The sequence below is a fragment of the Ipomoea triloba genome, chromosome 15 (genome assembly GCF_003576645.1).
Source record: "Ipomoea triloba cultivar NCNSP0323 chromosome 15, ASM357664v1".
Lineage (NCBI taxonomy): Eukaryota > Viridiplantae > Streptophyta > Magnoliopsida > Solanales > Convolvulaceae > Ipomoea > Ipomoea triloba.
The window spans coordinates 23,082,921-23,105,160 of NC_044930.1; the positions used below are offsets into that span (position 1 = coordinate 23,082,921).

Here is a 22,240-nt window from a genome sequence, read left to right on the forward strand (position 1 = left end):
TTTTTTTTTTTTTTTTTTTTTGAAAACACACTATTTTATGTTAAAAACATGTCTGCACCTATCACTCTCAAAAATAAAAGAGATTCTAACTCCAATGTTTGTGAAACATAATTTTAATATCTGAAAGTTATTATTTTAATTCTTCTCAATATTTAGAGCGGATTATGGTCATGTGCAGGCGCTCAATTTTGTGGGGCTTAATTTTTTTTAATTATTATTATAAATATAATATAATATATATATAATCTATTATTTTTATACTTGATAATTATGGTTCTAGAATTCACATATTGATTTTAATAGCAATTGAAAATAAAATTTAAGAAAAAGAATTGACATCAAAATTTTGGTGAATAATTTTGCATCTAAAGATATACAAAGAATGCAACTTTTTAAGTTTAATTTTGAATTGTATTTTTTTTTTGGTGAATTTTTATGCGTTATATTTTGACAAAAGGATTTTATTACATTTTTATAATATATTTGTACTTATATAATAATATATTATTATTTGTTGGTCATTGGAGTTTGAACATGTGATCTCCTATTAAGAGAGACAGAGATGTCACATCATCATCATAATCCAAATTGAACTATTAGACCTTGTCCTATTTTTTATGGAACAACCCTGCCAATACACTTTCGGTTATATAATATGTTGTACGAGGTCTTTCTAGTTCAGTTGACATTTTTTTTTGTGTGATTTGTGAATTATTATGTAGGAATGTGATTTACCCAATATATATATCCTCAAGTAGTGGTTGTGATCGATTTTTCCTATTCGTCCAAAAATAATCTATACTATTAATAAAAGTAAAATCCTCATCTTCAACTTTCCCACCCTGATAAGCCGTGAATTAACTTATAAATATGCTTTAATTGTACTAATTTCTAAGTGAATGTTATGTGTTTGTGCAAGAACGAAGCGTATTTCAGGTGTTTATGGCTCAATCATTGGAAACCGGAACCTAGGCATGATGAAGCGTAAAATGAAGATGAATTGGGATGAATTCAAGGCAAAAATGGGTCAAGAATGAAAGGTCAAAACCATAGCAAAGTTCAACGGAGAATTGGAGCAAAGGAGAAGCTAGAAAATGCCACTGGGAGCCGGGAGGGTGTCACACTGGAGGTCACGGCGTGACCTGCAGCGTGACACCGTGGTAAGCTTTTAGATGGTATGTGTCACACTGCAGGTCACGCCGTGACGTGCAGCGTGACGACCTGGAACCCGCGAGGCTTAAGTCTGGTCACGATGAAGGTCACGTCGTGACCTCCATTGTGACTAGGCATCCTTGAGGCAGTTTATTTGGCGCAATTTCATTAGTATAAATAGGGGTAGGCTTTATTTTGAACTTATCATTCAATTTTTCTAAGTCTTCTTTTAGGTTTTCTCTCTACAAACACTTTAGAACATAAATCCATTGCAGTTCCATTAGTTTTGAAGAAGATTTAGAGAAAAATTATCATTTGTAATCATCAATTTCACTACAATTTCATATTCTAATATTATATATTCATTCAAGTAAGAATTTCATCTTTTTCTTCTTTCAATTCTTAAATTTCTTTTGCATTTAACTTCATTGCCTTATTATTCAAATTGCCTTTAATTTTCAATTCCATTATGAGTAGTTATAAGAGATATAATTTCATTACTTATATTGTCTTTATTTTCTACACTGCAAATATTCATTAATCCAATTTGGAAAGGATGATGAACAGGTTTTGGTGGAGCTACTTTCCAACTGGATCATTCCTTAATCCAATCATAGGCTTAAATCCAAGCTATGTGTGGAAAAGCATTATGGTAGTCCAAGATTTAATTAGAAATGAAAGCGCAGGTTGGTAATGGTTTAGACACAAACATTGGAACACTTCTGGATTACCTGATCCTGTTTGTTGGGAAAATAGTAGCAACATCAACGGAGGTTGGCATTCTTTAAGAAAGGGGAACAAAAACAAGCGGGAAATGAAGTCTATGCTGTGTTATAATAACACTGTCTTAAAAGCGTTATTTGCCCGGTAACAGTTCAGTCAAGAATCCTGGCACGCTTTCGACAGGTTACACAGACTAACTACGCTTAGCATACCAACTATAGCGCGGGTGAACCCGACTTTGCTCAGACAAAGGGACAAAAGAACTAAGGAGGAAGAAAAGATTCTTGGTGTGTTTAATGAATAAAAGAATGCTACTTTATATAAAAAGCCATGCTCACTCCTCGACCATGAGAATCCAAAGCTAATGCGGATCACTCATCCTTAATAAATGAGAATCACTCATTTAAGTAGAAAATAAGCAGTCACGCAAAAAGCTTGGACTAAGAATTATTAATAGCCAAAAAATAGGAAATAACAAAAGGCTTTGACCAACTCTTAAAATTTAATTTTCCAACAATATAATCCCCCACAAATTCTGAGAGTTGGTAAGAAGATTTGTCTAAGTTGTTCACAAGAAATGGTGATCCCCCACACATTCAAAGTAGAAGTCTAGAAAGGACAATGCCTAAGCGATACAAACGAGCTGACCTTAATATTAGTGTTTAAACTTGAACTGATACGTAGTGACATTGAGTAATTTTCTTCCCGAGAGTGACATGAATCTTGAACTCATCGGTTAGACAAATTTTGAACTCAAGACACACATCAACTCTAAATGCAGGTTATATGAAAGTCAAACTCTTTGACTGTTTGTGATGAATCATTAGTATTCAAGTATGTTGTATCTAACTCAATATAGACTTTCAATCCTGTCACGTCTATCTCAACATAGACTTTTATCTCTGTCAAGTCTATCTCAGTATGGACATTTAACTCTGTCAAGCCTATCTCAGTATAGACATTTAACTCTATCAAGTCTATCACAGTATAGACCACCTTTAAAGGTTACAGAGTAGTTAAAGACATAAATCTGGTAGTTCATTAAGAGCATCATGTTTTCTATGACTTTAAGATACTCTTCTTGGGTTACAGAGCTCTTGTAATCCTTCTTTAAGTGCACACCAATGACACCATAATCATAGGAAGTGTTGGCATGCTTCTCATAAATTTTAACCCAACTGAAAATTCGGATGCTCATGAGTGCTCTAGAAAGATAGCTCATTATCTTTCATAATGGGTGGTTAACCATTTTCACTCTAGTAGGTGATTTCATTAGGTCTATCTCAATATGGATTACCTAGATTCACACATAGAGCGATTTTCTAAACACATAAATCTATAAGCAGCATTGTTCTCAACAAACCCAACAAATATGACATCTACAGTTTTAGGTCCCAGATTGGGCTTCTTGAAGGACGGAAGTCTCACTTTTGCTAAGCAGCCCCATACTTTAAAGTATTTGAGGTTAGGGTATAACATTTCCACAAATCATAAGGGGTTATGTCAAACACTTTATGAGACAGTCTATTTAAAATGTGGTTTGCTGTTAGAACAGCTTCCCCCTACAAAGAATTTGGAGCACCTGAGCTGATTAGCATAACATTGATCATCTCTTTGAGCGTTCTATTTTTCCTCTCAGCTATGCCATTTTTTTTTGAGAGTGTATGGAGCAGTGACCTCATGAATAATGCCAGAAGACTCACACAACTTCTTGAGTAAATTCGTTTCATATTCTCATCCCCTATCGGATCGAAGCCTTTTAATCTTTTTATATAATTGGTTTTCTACTTCTGATTTAAAAACCACAATTTTTTGTTCAATTTCGTCCTTTGATCTCAAAAGATAGATTTTAGTAAAGCGAGAGAAATCATCAATAAACGTAATATAATAGCGTTTTCCACCTCTACTTTCGGTGTTTTTGAAATCTGGTAGGTCAGAGTGAACTAGTTCTAACACAGATGAAGTATGATGATTTGTAGAGGAGAAATATTTTCTTGCAAATTTGGCTTCGACACATGTTTCACATTGTGAATATGAATCACTAGATAAGTTTGGTAACATACTCATGCTTTTCAATCTATTTAAACATTTCACAGCAATATGTCCTAATTTACCATGTCAAAGATTAACTGAGAGAGTGATATAAGTAGAAGAAGATGCATTATTATTATTGATTGGGCCATGCGAATTTGGAATAATGGAATCATAGATAGTTAGAGGAGGACCCTCAACAGTAAGGGGAGGTCTAATTACAGAAACATTTAACACAAAAAATCCTCTACATAAATATCCATTCCCAAGAAATTTCACACAACGAGTCATAACTAGGCGGTCAGACTCAAACACCATCTTAATCCAGGCCATGTTCAACAAGACTCCGAAAATTAAGTTTCTATGGAGGGAAGTAACATATAACACATTTTTTAGCATCAACTATTTCCTAGAATATAACATAAGTTCTATTGTCTCTCAGCCACTTACTTGGGAGACGCTGGAGTTGTCCATGAATACTTGTTCTTCTTCAGTGATAGGTTCAAACACTTTGAACATATCCTTGTTGTTGTAGAAGTGGCGAGACGCTCCTGTGTCCACGAGCCACTCTTCTGGATCTCCAACTATGTTGGCTTCAGTTATTATAGCTGCTACCACTTTAGTGTTCTCCGTGTTTTCCATTAGATGGGCTTGGTTCTTGGGCCCTCTATTGTTCGGTTTTTGCGTGTTTTGTTCTACCCCTTTGCGGTAGTAGCATTAAGCAGCTCAATGACCCTTTTTCCCACAAACGAAGCATCCAACATCTTTTCCTTTCTTATGAATTTTGCCATTCATAAACTGATTATTATTGGTTTTGTTCTTGAAACCCCATTTATTGTGTTTATTCTGATCACCAGCTTTTGGCTAGTCAAAGCCAACACTTGTTTCAACAACGTTAGCTTTTACACTGTCAGGAAAGGTAGCAGACATGTGCATTAGGCGGTTTTCCTCTTTTATATTCAAGTTGTTGACCAACTGCTACATTGTGTAGTTTCGCCTTTCATGCTTCATTTTGTTTTTGAAGTCTAACCAGGACTCAAGTAATTTTTCAATGAGAGCATCAGATAGGAAGATATCATTTACCTATGCTCCTTCAACATTCATATCTACAACTAAGTTTTCGTATTTGTGTACATACTCGACTATGGATTTTGTGTCAAACATCTTGAAATTCATCTAGCGCCCCACTGCGTATTTTCTTCTTCTGGCGTCGTCAGTGCCATATTTTTGGCTCAATAAGTCCCAAATTATTTTGGCAAACTTATGGCCAGAAAACATGTCAAATAACGAGTTGGACATGTGTTGCAGGATGATGGCTTGTGTTTTCTTGTTGTCTTTTTCAAATTCAGTAGTAACCTCTTGGGATACGGCAACAACTTTTGGAGTGTATGTATTTGGATCAGACGCAGCATCCACGACGGTGACTTGCTTGTCTTGATCTTCAGGCTGTGCAAGAGGTGTGTCTTTCGGCAGTTTGTAAGCTGCAGGATCAGCATAAATGACATAGTCGACATCTTGAGCCTCTAAAAGCATAATGATCTTTGCTGACCACCTTCTGTAGTTTAGACCGCTAGTGACTGGTTTAACGGAGGTAACATCGGTACTGGACTTTGCGGGCACAGACATTCTTGTCTTCTTAGTTTAAATGCTTTTATCTTTTGGCTAATTCATTTGAATACAGGAACTAGAAAGAAGAAGAAACTAAAACGCTCGTAATATTTGTACTTGTTGATAAGTACAAGTTGTTGTGGGCTATTTTGGGTATCTTTAGGAACGAATAAGTATAACAATTCTGTGTCATGTTAATGTAACACTACCTTAAAAGCATTTAAATGACCAGGGTAATCGTTATGCCTTCGACAGGTTATTCAGAACAACAACTAATGCTCAAACTTAGACTCTTGCTTGAGGAGGATGAAAGAATGATGATTCGGCATATATACTAGTAGCTACAACTGACATCCTCTCTACCAGCTACAATTAAGATAAAAAGGCGTGAACATGGTGAACACCATAATGCCACGTTCTGATTGATTATGGTAGCGTGGAAGGAAAATGCGGACAAGATGGGTTGACTGATCCACAAAAATAGGGGACGATGATTGATTATGGTAGCGTGGAAGGAAAATGCGGACAAGATGGGTTGACTGATCAACAAAAATAGGGGACGAAAAAGATTAAGCACACCACACCTTACACGCGTGCAAATCGGACCAAGCAACAACTTCGTGTGCGATTTCTCCTTATTCCCTCTCTATAACTCTTCAAAGCGTATAGAAAAGGTTGAGGTATATAAAGAAAGAAAAGGTGGGTTAACAAAGCAATGTGGGACAACTAATAAAGACAAACTTCTTTAAATCCTTTGCCTTTAAATGTTTCCCAACAAACTACGCTTAACATACACCAACTATAATGAACCTGACTTTGCTCAGACAAAGGGACAAAAGAACTAATGAGGAAGAAGAGATTCTTAGTGTGTTTAACGAATAAAGGAATGTTGCGTTATATAATTGTATACAAAGCAATTCTCACTCCTCAAACCATGAGAATCCAAAGCTAATGCTGCATCATTCATTCTTAATAAATGAGAATCACATTTAAGGAGAAAATTAGCAGTCACACAAAAAACTTGGACTAAGAGTTATTAATAGCCAAAAATAGGAAACAACAAAAGGCTTTGACCAACTCTTAGAATTTAATTTTCCAACACTGTTAATCCCATTATCCTCTAACGGACCTTGACTCACGGTATGTTGGTTTAAGAGTGGTGGACCAACTGGCTTAAAGAGTAGGGGAAGTTGGGATACGGCTTTTATCAGCCAGGATATGGATCTAATTTAAAGACTCCCGTTCGATCAGACTTGGAAGATATTGGTATGGGGATATAAGAGGTAATTATATGGTGAAGATGACTATAGGAGATTGTGTAACTTACTGTCATTTCATTATCATATTTGGAGCTCCATTTGGAAGCTACAAGTTCCTCTAAATGGAAGAATATGCTTTGGAGAGTCTTGAAGAACATCTTCCCTACTGCTTCCAATTTCAATGACATTGCAAAACTAGTACTAGACTACTAGCTTAGATAGTAGATGCCCGCTCAAAAATTTATAATCAAATTAAAATATGAAACAGTGGTTTGCTAAGACAATTATTTGATCTTTGCCTAAACATTATTCAAAACAAAACAAAATGGATAACAAACAGATCCATAGAAGAAGTGGAAGCAGGAGTGAAAATGTGAAAGAATAGTTCGCTATGTACTCACTGCGTGGTTATGTAAGTTTTTTCTTTGCTTTGCGGCAAAGATATACTCCGTATAAACTACTTGACATCGCTGCCTCTTTCGATGTGGGACTATAGTTCTCTGCCAGTTTAGCTTCTTAAATATGCACTTTGCGTTAGTCTCTTGATACTATCATTTCTTGGTAACAAAATTAATTATTATTAATTAACTCAAAGATTATTCACGTCTTCTCACAAAATGTATTAAAGGTTGTCCAAAGTGTCCTTCAAACTCATACTCCATATTGTGAGCAACTGGTTCTGAATCCAATTTCACCACCTTACCCCTAATGCCATTGTGTTGAGCCATTCACGCGCTCTTTGATTAAATGTAGTTACAATCAATTACAGCATAATTCTTTATCACTCGAATTACAGTATTTTGTTAAAAGAAATTACAATTAAATGGAAAAAGAAAAAAGAAATACAAGAAAAAGACAATTTTACCCTTACTATTTTAATATCATTATTATTACACAAGAACATTTGAACCTTCATACTACTTATTTCCTTCTCATTTTTATCAAACACTCAATCAGTTAAAATATGAGATGCTTTACAAAACTTGAACTATAAATTGATTGGGCGCCTCTAAAAGAGACATCCCTCCAAAAAATGGCGTATGCCACTATTTGCAATCCACACACGGTATTCTTTAGTAAAAGGCGAAAGAATAGTTCGCTCTGTGCTCATTGCGTGACTGCGTGAGTTTGTTCATTGTTTTGCGACAGAGATATATAGGGGTTCAAACTTCTTGACATCACTGTCTCTTCCGATGTGGGACTCATGCATCAGTTCACTCAAATCTGCAACTTTGCGTATTTGGCTAAGCAGCAATTGCACCTTCCAAACATTGCTCAAAAGAAAACGAGAATAAGTTGAGACAAAAGGCTATTGAATTCCTCCAAATCCACAAAGTAGGATCCAATAGCATTGCAAGACTAGTGCTAGACTACTAGCTAGTAGATGGTGACTCAAAAATTACTAATCAAACCTAATAAAAACTAGTACACTTAATTTAAACATACAGCCTAAAGGTACAAACTTGTAATGTTGATGAATAAAAGAACCAAAAATGTCTTTGCTTTGAACCTGCTACAAACTTGGATCAACATGGAGATGGAAGCTGTGATAATGCAGTTCTTACCATTTCTCAACCAAATGTTGATCCATGATTATACAAGGGTACAAGATGAAGATTAAATCACCATATATGGCAAATGAAGACTTACATGAATATGGCTAAGTTGTCATGCTTCCTGCAAAAATGCCTAGCTAGTCCAGAAACTCACAAACATGTATGCTTCAAAGGTGTTTAGGTTTGGAATACTAGTAAAATCTAACTCACACCTTTTCACTCCATCCCTTTTCAACTTTTAATTTCCTATTATTATATTCCTCTGAAACATTCTGCAAACCAAACTTGCATTATTTGGAATAGTTTTTTTTTAAAGAATAAATGTCAAAATAAATTATCCAATTACGTAATATGCTAGGCTCCTGAATAATCTAATATTATATAATTAAAGTGAGAGTGACTGTTCTCCCAATTCCTAATAACACAATAATTAATATATAAAAAATTTATTTTAATAATTTTAAATAATTTTTTTTTTAAATCATCCCCTCCCCACCTTCATCTCCCACCCTATTTTAATTATTTTAGCAAGGTGGTCCGCAACAAAGTTTTGTTCCTTGAGTTTGGTCTCCTAAGTCCTCTCTCTTAACACAAGCTAGTGCTAATAGTAATAGTACGATTACAATAAAAAATAATATACACAATTGTATTCGATACTACCAACACCGATACTAATACACATCTCTTTATGTTTTTGGCTATTAATTGCTATTTTCATCTCTACCTATTCTTCGTGCTCATATTTCAATTTTCATCTTTAATTTAAACTTTTATTCAGATTTTTTTATAGTTCTTAAGTAATTGTTATTTTCATCCTAGTTCTTGGGCAAAACCTTTTACCATTATTTTATCATTCCAAAGACATATTAATTAGTTGCAACTCTCTATATCTACATTTCAAATCTTCAAACTAAAATTTTGAAGATGAAGCAGTTGAATTTCCAGACATTTTACACTCATTTAATTTTGTACCGATGAAATGCAACAGTCTATCTTCAAGCTCCAAAATATTGCTTCAATGGATATATTACAAACATATTCGAACGGAGAGAACCTAAGAAATCTTAATTATAAATTAAGAAGAACATATGTCTAATTGAAAATTTAAAAAGTTAACTTTTTTATCGTTAAATATTTCAAAAATATAAATATATCTTTATTTGTTATAACTTTTATAATTTATCATATTCGTATAATATAGTCTATTATGATAAGAACGAAAAGAATAATTGAGTATAAATTAAGAACAAAATAAAAACTACGAAAATAACAGTTATCTAAAAATTTAGGGACAGAAAATTGTTGTGATACGATAATTTCCATAGTGGGGAGTTAAGACTTAATAGGAACATAATTTCATTAAAAATCATTGTAGTTATCCAAAAGATGTCCATAATCAGCTAATTGAAAATGTTAATAGTTGAAGCCTCTCAAATTAAATTGCTTAAACCTTGATTATATTGTGTTTGTGTATTACCAGAAAGGTGTCCATAGACAACAAATTTCAGACCCAAAACTCATATTCCATCTCTGTCTCCACAACCACATCAGGGGAAAGCAAAATCAAGAATGGACCTCGCTCTCAAACTTCCTTATATGTGCATATATTCGACTGTGTATACAAACGCGGAAGTGGATACAGATGGAGAATAGCCGCCTTCCCCCGCCCGAAATTTCTTTTTAACTGACTAGAAATAGGAGAATCAAGATCCCCACTGCTCTCAAACGCATCTTTCCGAATCGGGAAAACCCAGAAAAATTCCAAGAAATTGCTCCAAGAAATTGCGCCAAGATTTCATCTTTCCGCATTGGGTTTGTGGAAATGGTGGAGGGGAATGGCGACGGGATTTCAAGAAACGCTTCTGGGTCGTCGAATTGGTGGGCTAGTTTCCACCGAGATATCTTGGCGGGGGCTTTGATGGGGGGAGTGGTGCACACTATTGTGGCGCCAATAGAGAGGGCCAAGCTGTTGTTGCAGACCCAGGACAGTAACATAGCAATCTTGGCTGGGCCTCACAGGAAGTTCAAGGGCATGCTGGATTGTATGGTGAGGACTGTTAGGGAAGAAGGGTTTCTTTCATTGTGGAGAGGAAATGGTAGCAGTGTTATCAGATATTACCCTTCTGTTGCTCTCAATTTCTCCCTAAAGGTACTCCCTACTTTATTGTATTTCTTTTAATAATAAATGGTGAGTTTCTGTTACAAAGTATGGGGTTGTTTACATGCACTTTGAAGTTGATATACTGGTTTGTAGACTTGTAGTGTTAAATGCAAAAAGCTATAACTAGAATGGGGTGGACTTTGAATTTTGATGGTCATAGCTATTATATATTGATTTATGTGTGTATGTGTCAAGATTGGTAATCTTGGCAGGGAAATATGTCTCTTAACTTACACTAGAACTTTTCGGTGGTGTATTATAGTCTCCTAAGTTTTGGTTGGAACTGAGCAACTGAGTCATATTGCTGGATAGGCTCTAGGGCGTTTGCGTTGTTTAAATTGAGAAATATAAGTTCATTAGACAAGCTTCTTGAATCAGGTGATAGTTAACGGTTAGCATAATTCTTGTTTTGTTAGAACTTGGAAATGTTGTCTCTAAGCCACTTCTGTTGTGAGGGTGAAACATAGTTCTTCATCGAGCATTTTGTAGAGTAAACTTGATGTTAAAAATCAATGAATCACGGAAATGTTTTGCAATTCTTACATTGGGGCAAGGTGGACTTAGTTTGGGCACTTGGTATTTGAGTCTCTAGACATTCTAGGAATGTCTTCTTTTTATTCAGAGTACCACCATTTTTGTTGAATATGGCTAAAGTCTTGATAGTTATTAGATGTCACACCATCATAATGTGTATCCATGGTTCACCAAAGAGTTAGAAGCTATTTGATGGAGTACATGATCAAGAAGCTAATGTTGTAATTTTTTTTTTTTTTAAATTTTTTTGTTAATTGAGATGGGATTATATGGAGGTTTTGAACAGTAAAGAAGTCATAGTCTGACTGACGATGTTAATGTTACCTAACTACTAACTGATACCTGATTATGAACAGGACATATTATAGTTCTTATTTTTATGTGTTCCCTAAATGGTGTGAATATTTGATTTTTTTAATGATATTGTAGTTGTTGAAAGACAAAATAGATTGATTAATCGGGGTTGAGATTTTGGTGGCTAGTTTTTTAACCGGTGTGATAAAGTAAGTTTTTACATGGAAACCCAATGCAGGGGAAAATCCACTGGCGGGATAGCCTGCAAATCGTGTCATTTTCTCCAACATTGTCTAGCATTTACGTGCACAATGGGTAACTGAGTTACTTGAGGTTTTCGTTTGTATGCTATTAGTTTAGGGTTTCTAGCCCGTTGTTGAAGAAAAAATGATACCATAGGGGGGAAGTTGTTGGAGTAGATTGTGTAGATGGCCCGACCTAGTTTAACTATTGCACCATAATATGCACACTACGGTTGGCTTTGAAGATCTGATCTGAGAAAGCCCATGAGGAATAATCATCTAGCCTGGGTAAATTCTTAATTTTGTCTTATGAATAGTAAAATGTTTTTGGGCAGGTATAGAAGCAATTATAGGCGTAAGAATACCTCATCTTGACGGAGTGTGTTTACATCTATCTCATTTTATCCTAATTGATAGCTTGACAGGCGAGTTCCTGGGTTCACTTAATGTGAAGGCATTTGCTAATATTTGGTTAATGCACCTTTCTTTTAAGTTATACCGTAAATAGTTGCTGTTATTCCTTCTTTCTATAGCTATTTATCGGATAGAATTAGAGTAAAATGTCTTTGTACACACACGCTTTGGCACATATCACATAAGCGCTGCAGTCCTAATGCATTACTAAGGTCGGCTCAAACCCGTCTCTTGTTAAGGGAGAGACCCACGCCATCTCATCCACACCCCATGGGTAATGTAGATGTATAGTTGGAGAGCAATTAACCATGAAAAGTTGAGAACACCGATATACTTTATGAAAAATGACTTTTGAAGCTTTTTTTTTTAGTTAGATCACGAATCCTGAGTAGGCCCTAACTATAGGAGACACCTTTAATTTCATACCATACTAATACCCGTTCGCACTGGGCCGGCCCAATTAAGGGGCAGAGGGGTTTTGAACTTCTGACCTCTCTTAAGGGATGAGAGTGTATGGTCATTCACGCCAATAAAGCTAGTTAGAAGGTACTATTTTAGAACCAGGGAAATTTGGATGGATTATGAAATGAATTGATGATGGATATCTTTTATTATACTAGTGTAATGAATTGGAGTTACTATATGATCATCTGCATGAAACAACAGCATGCATCTAAGAAATATCTCGTCTTTTAACAAGTTCACTGTGCTGGACTCTAGCTAAAACACTGTATTTTGTATGATTTAAGCATTGAAGTTGTATGGTATTCCATAAAAAAATTCAATAATACATTACAGATTGAAGTTGCTTGTATATTGGTAGGCGCTGAAACTCCAGCATGCAGTTTGGGATTTTCTTTTTTTATCTTTCAGTTCCATGCAATCACCATCTGAAAAAGTAAAAATAGAAAGAGAAAACTAGTAAATGATCAGTGTTGAATGTCTTAGATGTTCCCTTAGAGATTAGGGTAAGTCTTAAAAGTGATTTATGTCATTTGTTGTTTGATTTTGGGATGGATGTTTATGGGAGCTATTTTCATAATCCCATGTGGTTTTGGCAATGAAAAGTAATGAATGGCTTCTTTTTGCAGGACCTCTATAGGAACATCTTACACAGCAACTTTAAGGAAGGCCACTTCTTGGCCGGTCCATCTGCTAATTTCATTGCGGGGGCTGGAGCTGGATGTACAACGTTGGTAATCATCTACCCGCTCGATATCGCGCACACACGGCTTGCTGCGGACCTCGGGAGAACCGATGCTCGCCAATTCCGGGGCATCTGCCATTTCCTGAGAACTATCCACGAGAAAGAAGGAATTCGAGGGGTATACCGGGGACTCCCCGCTTCTCTTCAAGGGATGATCGTTCACCGAGGCCTCTACTTTGGCGGTTTTGATACCATAAAAGACATGATGTCCGAGAAATCTAAACCAGACGTGGCTTTGTGGAAGCGCTGGTTGGTGGCTCAGGGGGTCACGACATCTGCCGGGCTGATTTCCTACCCCCTGGACACAGTTCGGAGGCGGATGATGATGCAGTCTGGATTAGAAAAGCCGATGTACAGAAACACGTTCGATTGCTGGAGGAAGATTTACAAGACCGAGGGTGCTGCTTCTTTTTACCGCGGAGCTCTGTCAAATATCTTCAGGAGCACCGGGGCTGCCGCTGTCCTAGTTTTGTACGACGAGATCAAGAAGTTCATGAATTGGACCGGGTTGTAGCGGGACATTTGCCCAACCTCACCATTTGTTCATCTTGACACACAAAAAAAAAAAACAAAAAAAAGGATTAGAATAGACTGTGAAGCACTGATTTTGCAGAAGTTATTAGGTAACTGCACTTTCTGGGACATGATGATACAGTTGATAGATAAAACACAAACCACACTGCTCTTTAAGGGAGGTAGATGATACCAAATCTACAGATTTTTTTTTTTTTGGGTTCACTGAATCTTTTTTTTTTTTTTTTTTTTTAGATTTCTAAAAACAATTTGCAGTTCCAATCTGTCTCCAACTCCATTGATGTTGTGGAAGGGTAGTAAAGATTTGAGAATAAGGAATCATTCAACTTTATCATTCCTTACAATTTGTGTTTTTACACTCTCATCTGTTGTTGGCTGCACTGTACAAGAGAAATGTTTCACTGTTGTAAGTAAAGCTCTATATATATATTCATCATTTTATTAAAGAAAAAGGGTATCATTGCCAGCACATTTAACCTTAGCTTGTGATTCCTAGTGATTCTCTTAGCATTTGACTAGGGAATCCACAGAATTAAAGTTGCATTTTACTTTATCCAAGTTGCATCATCTACAGATTTGAGCTACCACTCCTCCAAATGACAAACTCACTATATATATATATATATATATATATATATATATATATATATAGGGTAGAGTTCAGGTGTGACCTGGTCATTAGGTGTGGTTGTGTGGCCTATTTTCAGCCATTAGATCATATCAGCTCATCAAATCAACGCGCAATATATATATGTTACAGAACACACCATTCTACGTACTAAAACGCACCAGAGGACCAATAAAACACACCATTCCACACAATATACCAAATGTGTCTATTCACTTAAAATTCATCAATATACTTAATAAAACACATCATTCTACGTATTAAAATGTACCACAACGTGCCTCATGTCAGATTATAAGCATACACTATTTACACATATTAATTTACACGTATTAGAAAACATGTGCTAAAATATGCACCATTATACGTATTAAAATGTACCACACTTATTAGAAACACATGTGTTAAAATACACACCATTCAATGTATTAAAATGCACCAGACGACGTATTAAAACACACCATTCCACAACACAGTTACACATCATTCTACGTATGAAAATGCACCAACCGATAGATTAAAACACACCATTCTACAACACAGTTAATGCACCAACATACGTAATAAAACGCATCACATCATGTATTAAAACACACCACACTATGTACTAAAATGCACCATTCCAATCATGTAATATAAATACTAAAATTACCATAATAACCCCACTTAAACATACGCGAATTTCAGTAAGATTAATGAAATTGGACGGTGCTGATTAGGCCGCATGACCGCACCGGAACTCGCCGCCGCATTTGAACCAAAATCTATATATATATATATTAAGTCTCTCAATTGTTCCTAGCTAGCTGTTTTACTTCCTTACTTTTTACCCTTTTTTAAGAGTTGGGGGATATATATTGCAACAAGAGTTAATACCCGATTTGGTCCTTCGACTATTAGGATTTCACCACTTTGATCATCAACTTCCAAACTTGTTCAATTTCATCTCCAACTATATATGCAATTTTTACCTAAAATAGTCCTTTGTCCAAACCAAAATAGTGACCATTTTGGTTAACAATTGCATAGTTAGTCATGAAATTGAGCAAGTTGGGAGTCGATGACCAAAGCGGTGAAATCCTAATTGTTGAGCTAGGGACCAAATTTAGTATTAACTCATTGCAACGATCAAAAGTTAGGGACTAAATCACCCCTCTTAAATGACTTGAACACTCACTTTCGAATCCAACTCACATTCACAAACTCAAGCTCTTTCTTCTTAACCAATCTAAGCTGATGTCACAAACATCTCATAACTGTATCCTAAAACTATCAGTAATCACTACTTTTATCGTAAAACCAACTAGGCCACTCACTTACCCTGAAAACCAAACGCCCTTCTCCTTCCACTTCCACTAATTAGCCCACTCTTTCACTACAAGAAAAATCGCGATTCGCGACGGAAAAATTCCGTCACGAAACAGCCAAATTCCGTCGCGAAACTGGTTTTGCGACGGAATTGCGATGGAATTCATTCCGTCGCCTATCGGCTTGTCGTATCTTCGTTTGCGACGGAATCACGACAGAATTATTCCGTTGCGAAATACTGCGACGGAATAATTCCGTTGCAATTCTGTCGCAATTTGGCAAGGAAATATTTAAAAAAAAAATAGGGTATCCGCGTCTGTTCTTTGTACAACAGACGCGGATACCCTTTAAAAAATTTTAAAAAAATTAAAAACAAAATCCCTTAAAATATGGGGAAAAAATTATCCAAAATCACCACAAAAGTCATGAGGGTACTTAGTATATTTCCTAGAACCTCCTATTGTCAAACTTCACTCTCAATTTTCATCAGTAACTGAACTTTATCATTTACTCAAACAAAAGATTATAATATCCACCTATTACACTTCATAGTTCATATAGTAACTAAACAAATAAAAAAATAATATCTACCACCAGATCTATAAATGCTAGCTGTTATTTGAAAAGAAAGCACATTCCAATATATCTTTTTTACCTTACCTCTTAAACCCCTCTATATTACCAAAATTAACCATCATGATCTCATATATGAGAAAAGTTGTGATACCAAAATTTTTTATAACAACCAAAAGTGAAGAAAAAGGATGTTTACAACAGTAGACCGAATATACATATAATTTATCCGAGTTGATACTTTGAAATAATTAAGTCAAATCTACGACATACATCTTCCGGGAAACATTGTCCATTTGTTTTCTTCATCAATTCAGCTCTATAAAAGTTAAACCAGTAACTCAATTAGGAATCTAGGTTAAATAATATTAATAGATTTTTAACTATGTTGCTATGCAATCTGCTTAATACAGGCACTATACTAACATAATACATGCGGATTCCTATGCAGTATACATAATGCATTTTTAACTTAGAATTTCTAATTAAAAGAATTAAAATTAAAAGAAAGAAAAGGCAATTAACATAATTTCTAATTCCTAATTCCTAATTCTAGCTTATTCATGCTTACTGCTTACAGGCAATCAATGCCATAGTGCAGTACCTCATTTGTTTCCTTCTTAGCAACAACCGGCTTCTTCTTCCTACCAATATCAATGCCATAGTGTTGAAGGTACCATTGTTTGAATGGAGCAAAATCCATCTGAACAGTGACACTTTTAACATAATAATCACATAAATATGGAAAAAACACAAAATGTTCAAAGTTTCTAACAATAACAGTCATTTAATATTCCTTATTGAATGGTAGAAAAGATTGCACATGAGCTAAGCCGACAAAATGTCTAGTAAATGCAGGCATATCATTCTCTAGTGCCAACGCAAAACTAGAATAGTATATCTAAATCCAAGAAATAATGGACTTTAAATCCAAAATTCAATATTACACACAATGCTATTGAAATACATATATATTTAAGACCATTAAACTTTTGTTTTAAAGTTTCCTTCTGAAATCATTGCCATTTTGCAATGCATCAAACCATTCACCAAATACACAGACAGAAAAGCATAGGAAAAAGTTTATAGTTTCAAGCAACAGAGACCGAGAGACTCAAAAATTTGAAAGAATGAGAGGTTACATTTGAAAGAATGAAAGGTTTTGATTTGAGGCGTTGAGGGCAAGCCGCGAGCGAGCAGTGAATCTATGAGACTCAGAGATTTGAGGGCGTGCTCAGGTAAAGACGAGCGGCGAAAGACGACTCCAAGCTTCGGCGAGGTCTGAGAACTGAGAAGATGAGACGCAACTCGGTGAGGCCGGCTTCACTGGTTGAGAATAGACGAGCGGTGAGGCCTGCCTAAGAACTGAGAAGACGAGCGGTGAGGCCTACCTGAGGCGACGACTCCGACTCCGGCGAGTACTGAGACTGAGAGCGAGAGGGAGAGGCAGAGAGTAGAGGCCAGAGTGAGATTAGTGATTTAGGGTTTCCATAGGGGCGAGGGCTGAGACAGTGAGACTGCAGAGAATGAGGCTTTAATTTTTAACATTTATAATTATTATAAGAAAATAAAAAAGGCGGTCGTTTTGAAGTAAAATTAAAAAACATAATTGCGACGGAATAAATTTTGTTGTTAATTCCGTCGCAATATTTATTCATCTACAAAAAAAAAAATTCCTTCTTTTCGCGACGGAATAAAATCCGTCACAATTTCCCTTGAATAAAAAAAAATATTACCCTTGAATAAATTTATATTCGTAACGCCAATCATATTCAATTTGAACCAACTAACTTACTCAATACAACTCATAATTAGTTACCTAATTTTTTTTCAAGGGTTTTAACTCACTAAAGACTTGTCTATTTGTCAACCATAATGATGTGTGCCTCCAAGTGTGCTAAAAGAAAAAGACATAAAATATATGACATGGAAGAGCATGATTGGGTGCAAAGTTTGTGGGGGAGGTGCCAACTAGGGATCATCACTAAACACTATCTATCACTTCCAACTCTTTATAAACAATACTATATGTTGAAAACCACAGGCAGTGACTGGCCAATTAGGTAAAGAATGGAGGGAACAATTATAACTGATAAAGTGGAAGCCCCACAAAGAAGCTAAAGCATATGTACACATGGCGATGAAGTTACCCCAAATTTCTTTAGAAGGGTAATATTTGACTTTTTGTGAGACCGTCTCACGAGTCTCAATCCGTAAGATGGATAAGATTTTTGATTAATGGGTTGAATCTCTGACCTCATTAATCAAAGATTCGACATGCCTCACGGATCAGTCTCACACAAGTTTTTGCATCTCTACAATTACATAATTAAGAAAATCATACTTTTAGTCCCTTAATTATTCTCCGTTTTAAAATTCGATTCCTGATTGTCAATTTGAATAAACTTAACTCCTCAATTGTCTACAAAGTACAAATTTGCATATTCAATCCTAACATTATATAATTGAAAGACTGAATTTGCAATATCATGAACAATTGAGGAACTAAATTTGTTCAAATTGACAAATATACTGATACTAGATTTTCAGAAGAACAATTTAAGGATCGAAAATGTTACTATCCCATAGAAAAAAAATCATTATTTATTATAAAGAAGCTTTTGTGTAACTTTACACTATAGAAGGCTACCTTTGTGGTGGGGTACACATGTAACACTTGTATACCAATCTTAGAGAGATTACTTAACTCCCATTTTTCTTTTATTGGGGAAAAAGAAAAAAGAAAAAGAAAAAGAAAGATAGATTTTTGTGAAAATTATTTATGCATTAGACTATTCACTTTGAATGATTGATGGTTGAATAATTATGCTATTGTGGGTTGCTTTTAGAAAGATTCAAGTTAGATTCCTTTGTGTTTGGTCTGTTAAAAGATTCCAAGATGGGCTATTACAGTTGCACCAATGGATGCCTGCCACATGTATTCCATTTAGTGTGATTCACATTCATGCTTACATAAGCAATTCTTGATTATTTTGGTGTTTTTTTTTTTGGGCATTTTCATGCATTGTCTCAATGTATGACTCCGATTTATGCTCCAGCATTTCAACAATACCTNCCCAAAAGTAAATTATTGAAATAATCCTTTAACAATTTCACCATTTTGACTCTCAACTTTTTTTTTTCTGGATGACTAGTGAAACTTGTAGTCACTACCGGATGATGTACATTGAGTAAACTCTAACTTGCGACCTAGTCAGCAAAGGACCACAAGATAAACCAGCATAGGTTATCCATATATAGCTAATTGACTCAAATAAAAAATGCTAGTAGGTTGCTCCCTCAACTTTTAATTATGTTTAATAATGTCCGTACATATCAAATTTGTATATGTTTTACACATCCAAATAATTAAATACGGGTTCAACAAAAAAAAAAAAAAATCCCGCAATTATTGACATTTTTCAGTTTTATCGCTGACTTTCAATTCAATCATAATTGATCCTCGGACTATTAATTTTTTCTAAATTTTATCATTTGTTAAAAAATTACATTTAGGAAGTGTTATTAGGAGGGCGAAAGTGTAAAATTTAGTATTTTATGGCTTCCTTCTCCTTAGTCATTTCTATTATTCTATATAAACTTATAAAGCCATAAAGGCAAATGCATGTCCTTCACATTCAATGATTTATAATGCACTGCACCAATTGACTTATACACATACTACATGTGGAGAAGAAATGAACGAAATCTAAATTTTAGACTTTTACTATTTCGAATGAATTTTTCAATAGAAGATTAAATTTATAACAAAATTGATAGTTTAAATGTTAATTATTATCAAATTGAAGGTAAAGAATAAAAATTTTAAAAAGACTAATAATCGGGAGATCATTTGTGGAGTTAACTCTTGAAATAGGTATAAACTTGGTCAAAACAATACCCTAGAAAACTAAAATAGGTACAATTTTGACAATTAAAACATTATTGAACGAAAATTAAATTAGATTAAGTCAATAATCAAAATGCTGAAATTATTATAGTCAATTTAGTAATTTATTCTTTAAAAAAAACATTAACAGAAATGGACAGTTCAATAATGAGAAGAAAAAAAACAATCACTTAAAACTTGCTTACATCGGTAGGGTGGGGGGTTTCAGTTCTTGCCGCACATGTTGGTGGTTTGAGTTTGGGTTGAGCTCCTTATGTGCAAAATTATATAACTTGGTGTTGAGTCTTGAACTAGATTGTCTTGATTTTTCTCTTCATGGGCTTGATGTGGACTTATAAGGTTAATGATATAATATAGCGAAGTCAAAAAAGGTGTGTTACCAAGATAATGAAAAAAGAAGAAGCATATAACAAATAGGCAGCTAAAGGGTATGATTGAGTGAAGTGTATCAATTGCACATAGGAATATTTGTGTATTTTGGGTGGGTTAGTGGGTGTTGATGAGGGCATTGTTAACTGCAGTTGGTGGATGCTATTGTTATCACTCAACACCATAGCTTTAGAGATGACCATTGATTCCCCCTCTTGCATTGTAATAGTGACCTTTATGTCCCATCTTTCTTAATTTTTTTCCCTAAATTGGGAAAAGATCTTTGATTTATGTTTTGGCATGTGTATAGCATTTGGGACTTGAATTGATGTATGGCCAATGCTTGCTTGTCTTTGATTACCTGTTAAAGTGATTTAGAAAGAAAGAACAAACACTTTCACTCCTCTTGTCCGTTCAAATTAAGTATTCAACTGATCTTAATTAAGTATGAGATTGAGAGTTTGAATTTATGTATATGCAGCAATACACTTTAAAAAAATGGCCATAAAATGAGACCTGACCGCCAAGACTCAATCAATTAGTATTGTCTCGCAAGATGTGAATTTTGATGCAGTATATGAAAAAAAAAAGATGAGGAAAAGAAACCCTTTTATATATACTTTTTGGTAATAGTTTATCATTATCATGAAAAATGACGCGTCCACTAGTGCAGTTACTTTCACTTAATAAAATGACAATGATGAGGTCGATTGATTAGAACCGTAGCCCTTAAGACCAACACACTAATTTATAATATATAAAATTATAATATCAAGACTATATAATACAAAATAAATATTTTTAATTTGTCCAAAGATTACAAGTAAAATGACTTTTCAATTTTTTTTAACATCCACATCTTCAAACTCAACCAATTGTTAAAATCTCTATTCTCCATCGGTGTGAGACAACACCATTAAAATAATATTATAAAATGTACCATTCTTGTTAACAAAGTAAAGAATCATTAACCTTTTATAAGTAGTTCGAACACTTTTTAATTAACATGGACAATATTAAAAGCACAAGGGGGTGTATTCAATCATGACTTTCATAGAATTTTAAAGACTTTTATGAACTTTAAAAGTTTGGAGGTATTCAATTCAAACTTTTAGAGAGTATTTAAAAGTCATGCGGTATTCGATCAAGATTTTTAAAGCGTTTTTAAAAGTCATGTGGTATTCAATTAAAACTTTTAAAGAATCTTTAAAAGTCATGTGGTATTCAAAAAGTTATGAATTTGTAAAGACTTTTTAATTTTAGAACTTCTGTAGACTTTTATATACTTTTCCTTCTCAAATATAAATAGTTGAAATCCAACCCCCAACCCCAAGATTTCAAAATTTTCTTTCTACCAACACTGAAGGGTTTTTTTTTCTTCCTCTCTCTATTTAAACTCTATTTTTTTCTCCTTATTTAAAATTTTAAACTTTATAAACCTTATACCTAAATTCAATAAATTATTTTTTCTTCATTATCCTATATTTTCTACGTACCTAAACTCTACCAATTTTTTTCTCTCTCCTAAACTTTACAATCCTCCTCTAAAAATTCAAAATAATATTATTTTTATTTCATTGTTGCTTGTATATTTTGATTTTTTTCTATGAACTTTTTATCCCTAACTTCTAAACTTTTTCTCCTAAATACATGAACAAAGTAAATTTTTTTATCTATCACCGTCAACTTTTACTATATGTTTCATAATATTCATATGTTTATTTGTAATATATTTTT

The 22,240-nt window shown here is 34.5% G+C and overlaps 1 protein-coding gene and 1 non-coding gene across 2 annotated transcripts; one reads left to right on the forward strand and one right to left on the reverse strand.

The window, feature by feature from the left end:
• Positions 1 to 7,776: 7,776 nt before the first annotated feature.
• Positions 7,777 to 7,893, reverse strand: LOC116007710. The gene has a single exon (XR_004095316.1). It is a non-coding gene; the product is annotated as a U5 spliceosomal RNA (small nuclear RNA).
• A 1,931-nt stretch (positions 7,894 to 9,824) lies between these two features.
• On the forward strand, positions 9,825 to 13,891 carry LOC116006322 (probable ADP,ATP carrier protein At5g56450). Its single transcript, XM_031246650.1, has 2 exons — positions 9,825 to 10,478; positions 13,066 to 13,891. Exons 1-2 carry the CDS (start codon positions 10,152 to 10,154, stop codon positions 13,693 to 13,695), a joined length of 957 nt encoding a protein of 318 aa, XP_031102510.1. The 5' UTR covers positions 9,825 to 10,151; the 3' UTR covers positions 13,696 to 13,891.
• Positions 13,892 to 22,240: the final 8,349 nt, after the last annotated feature.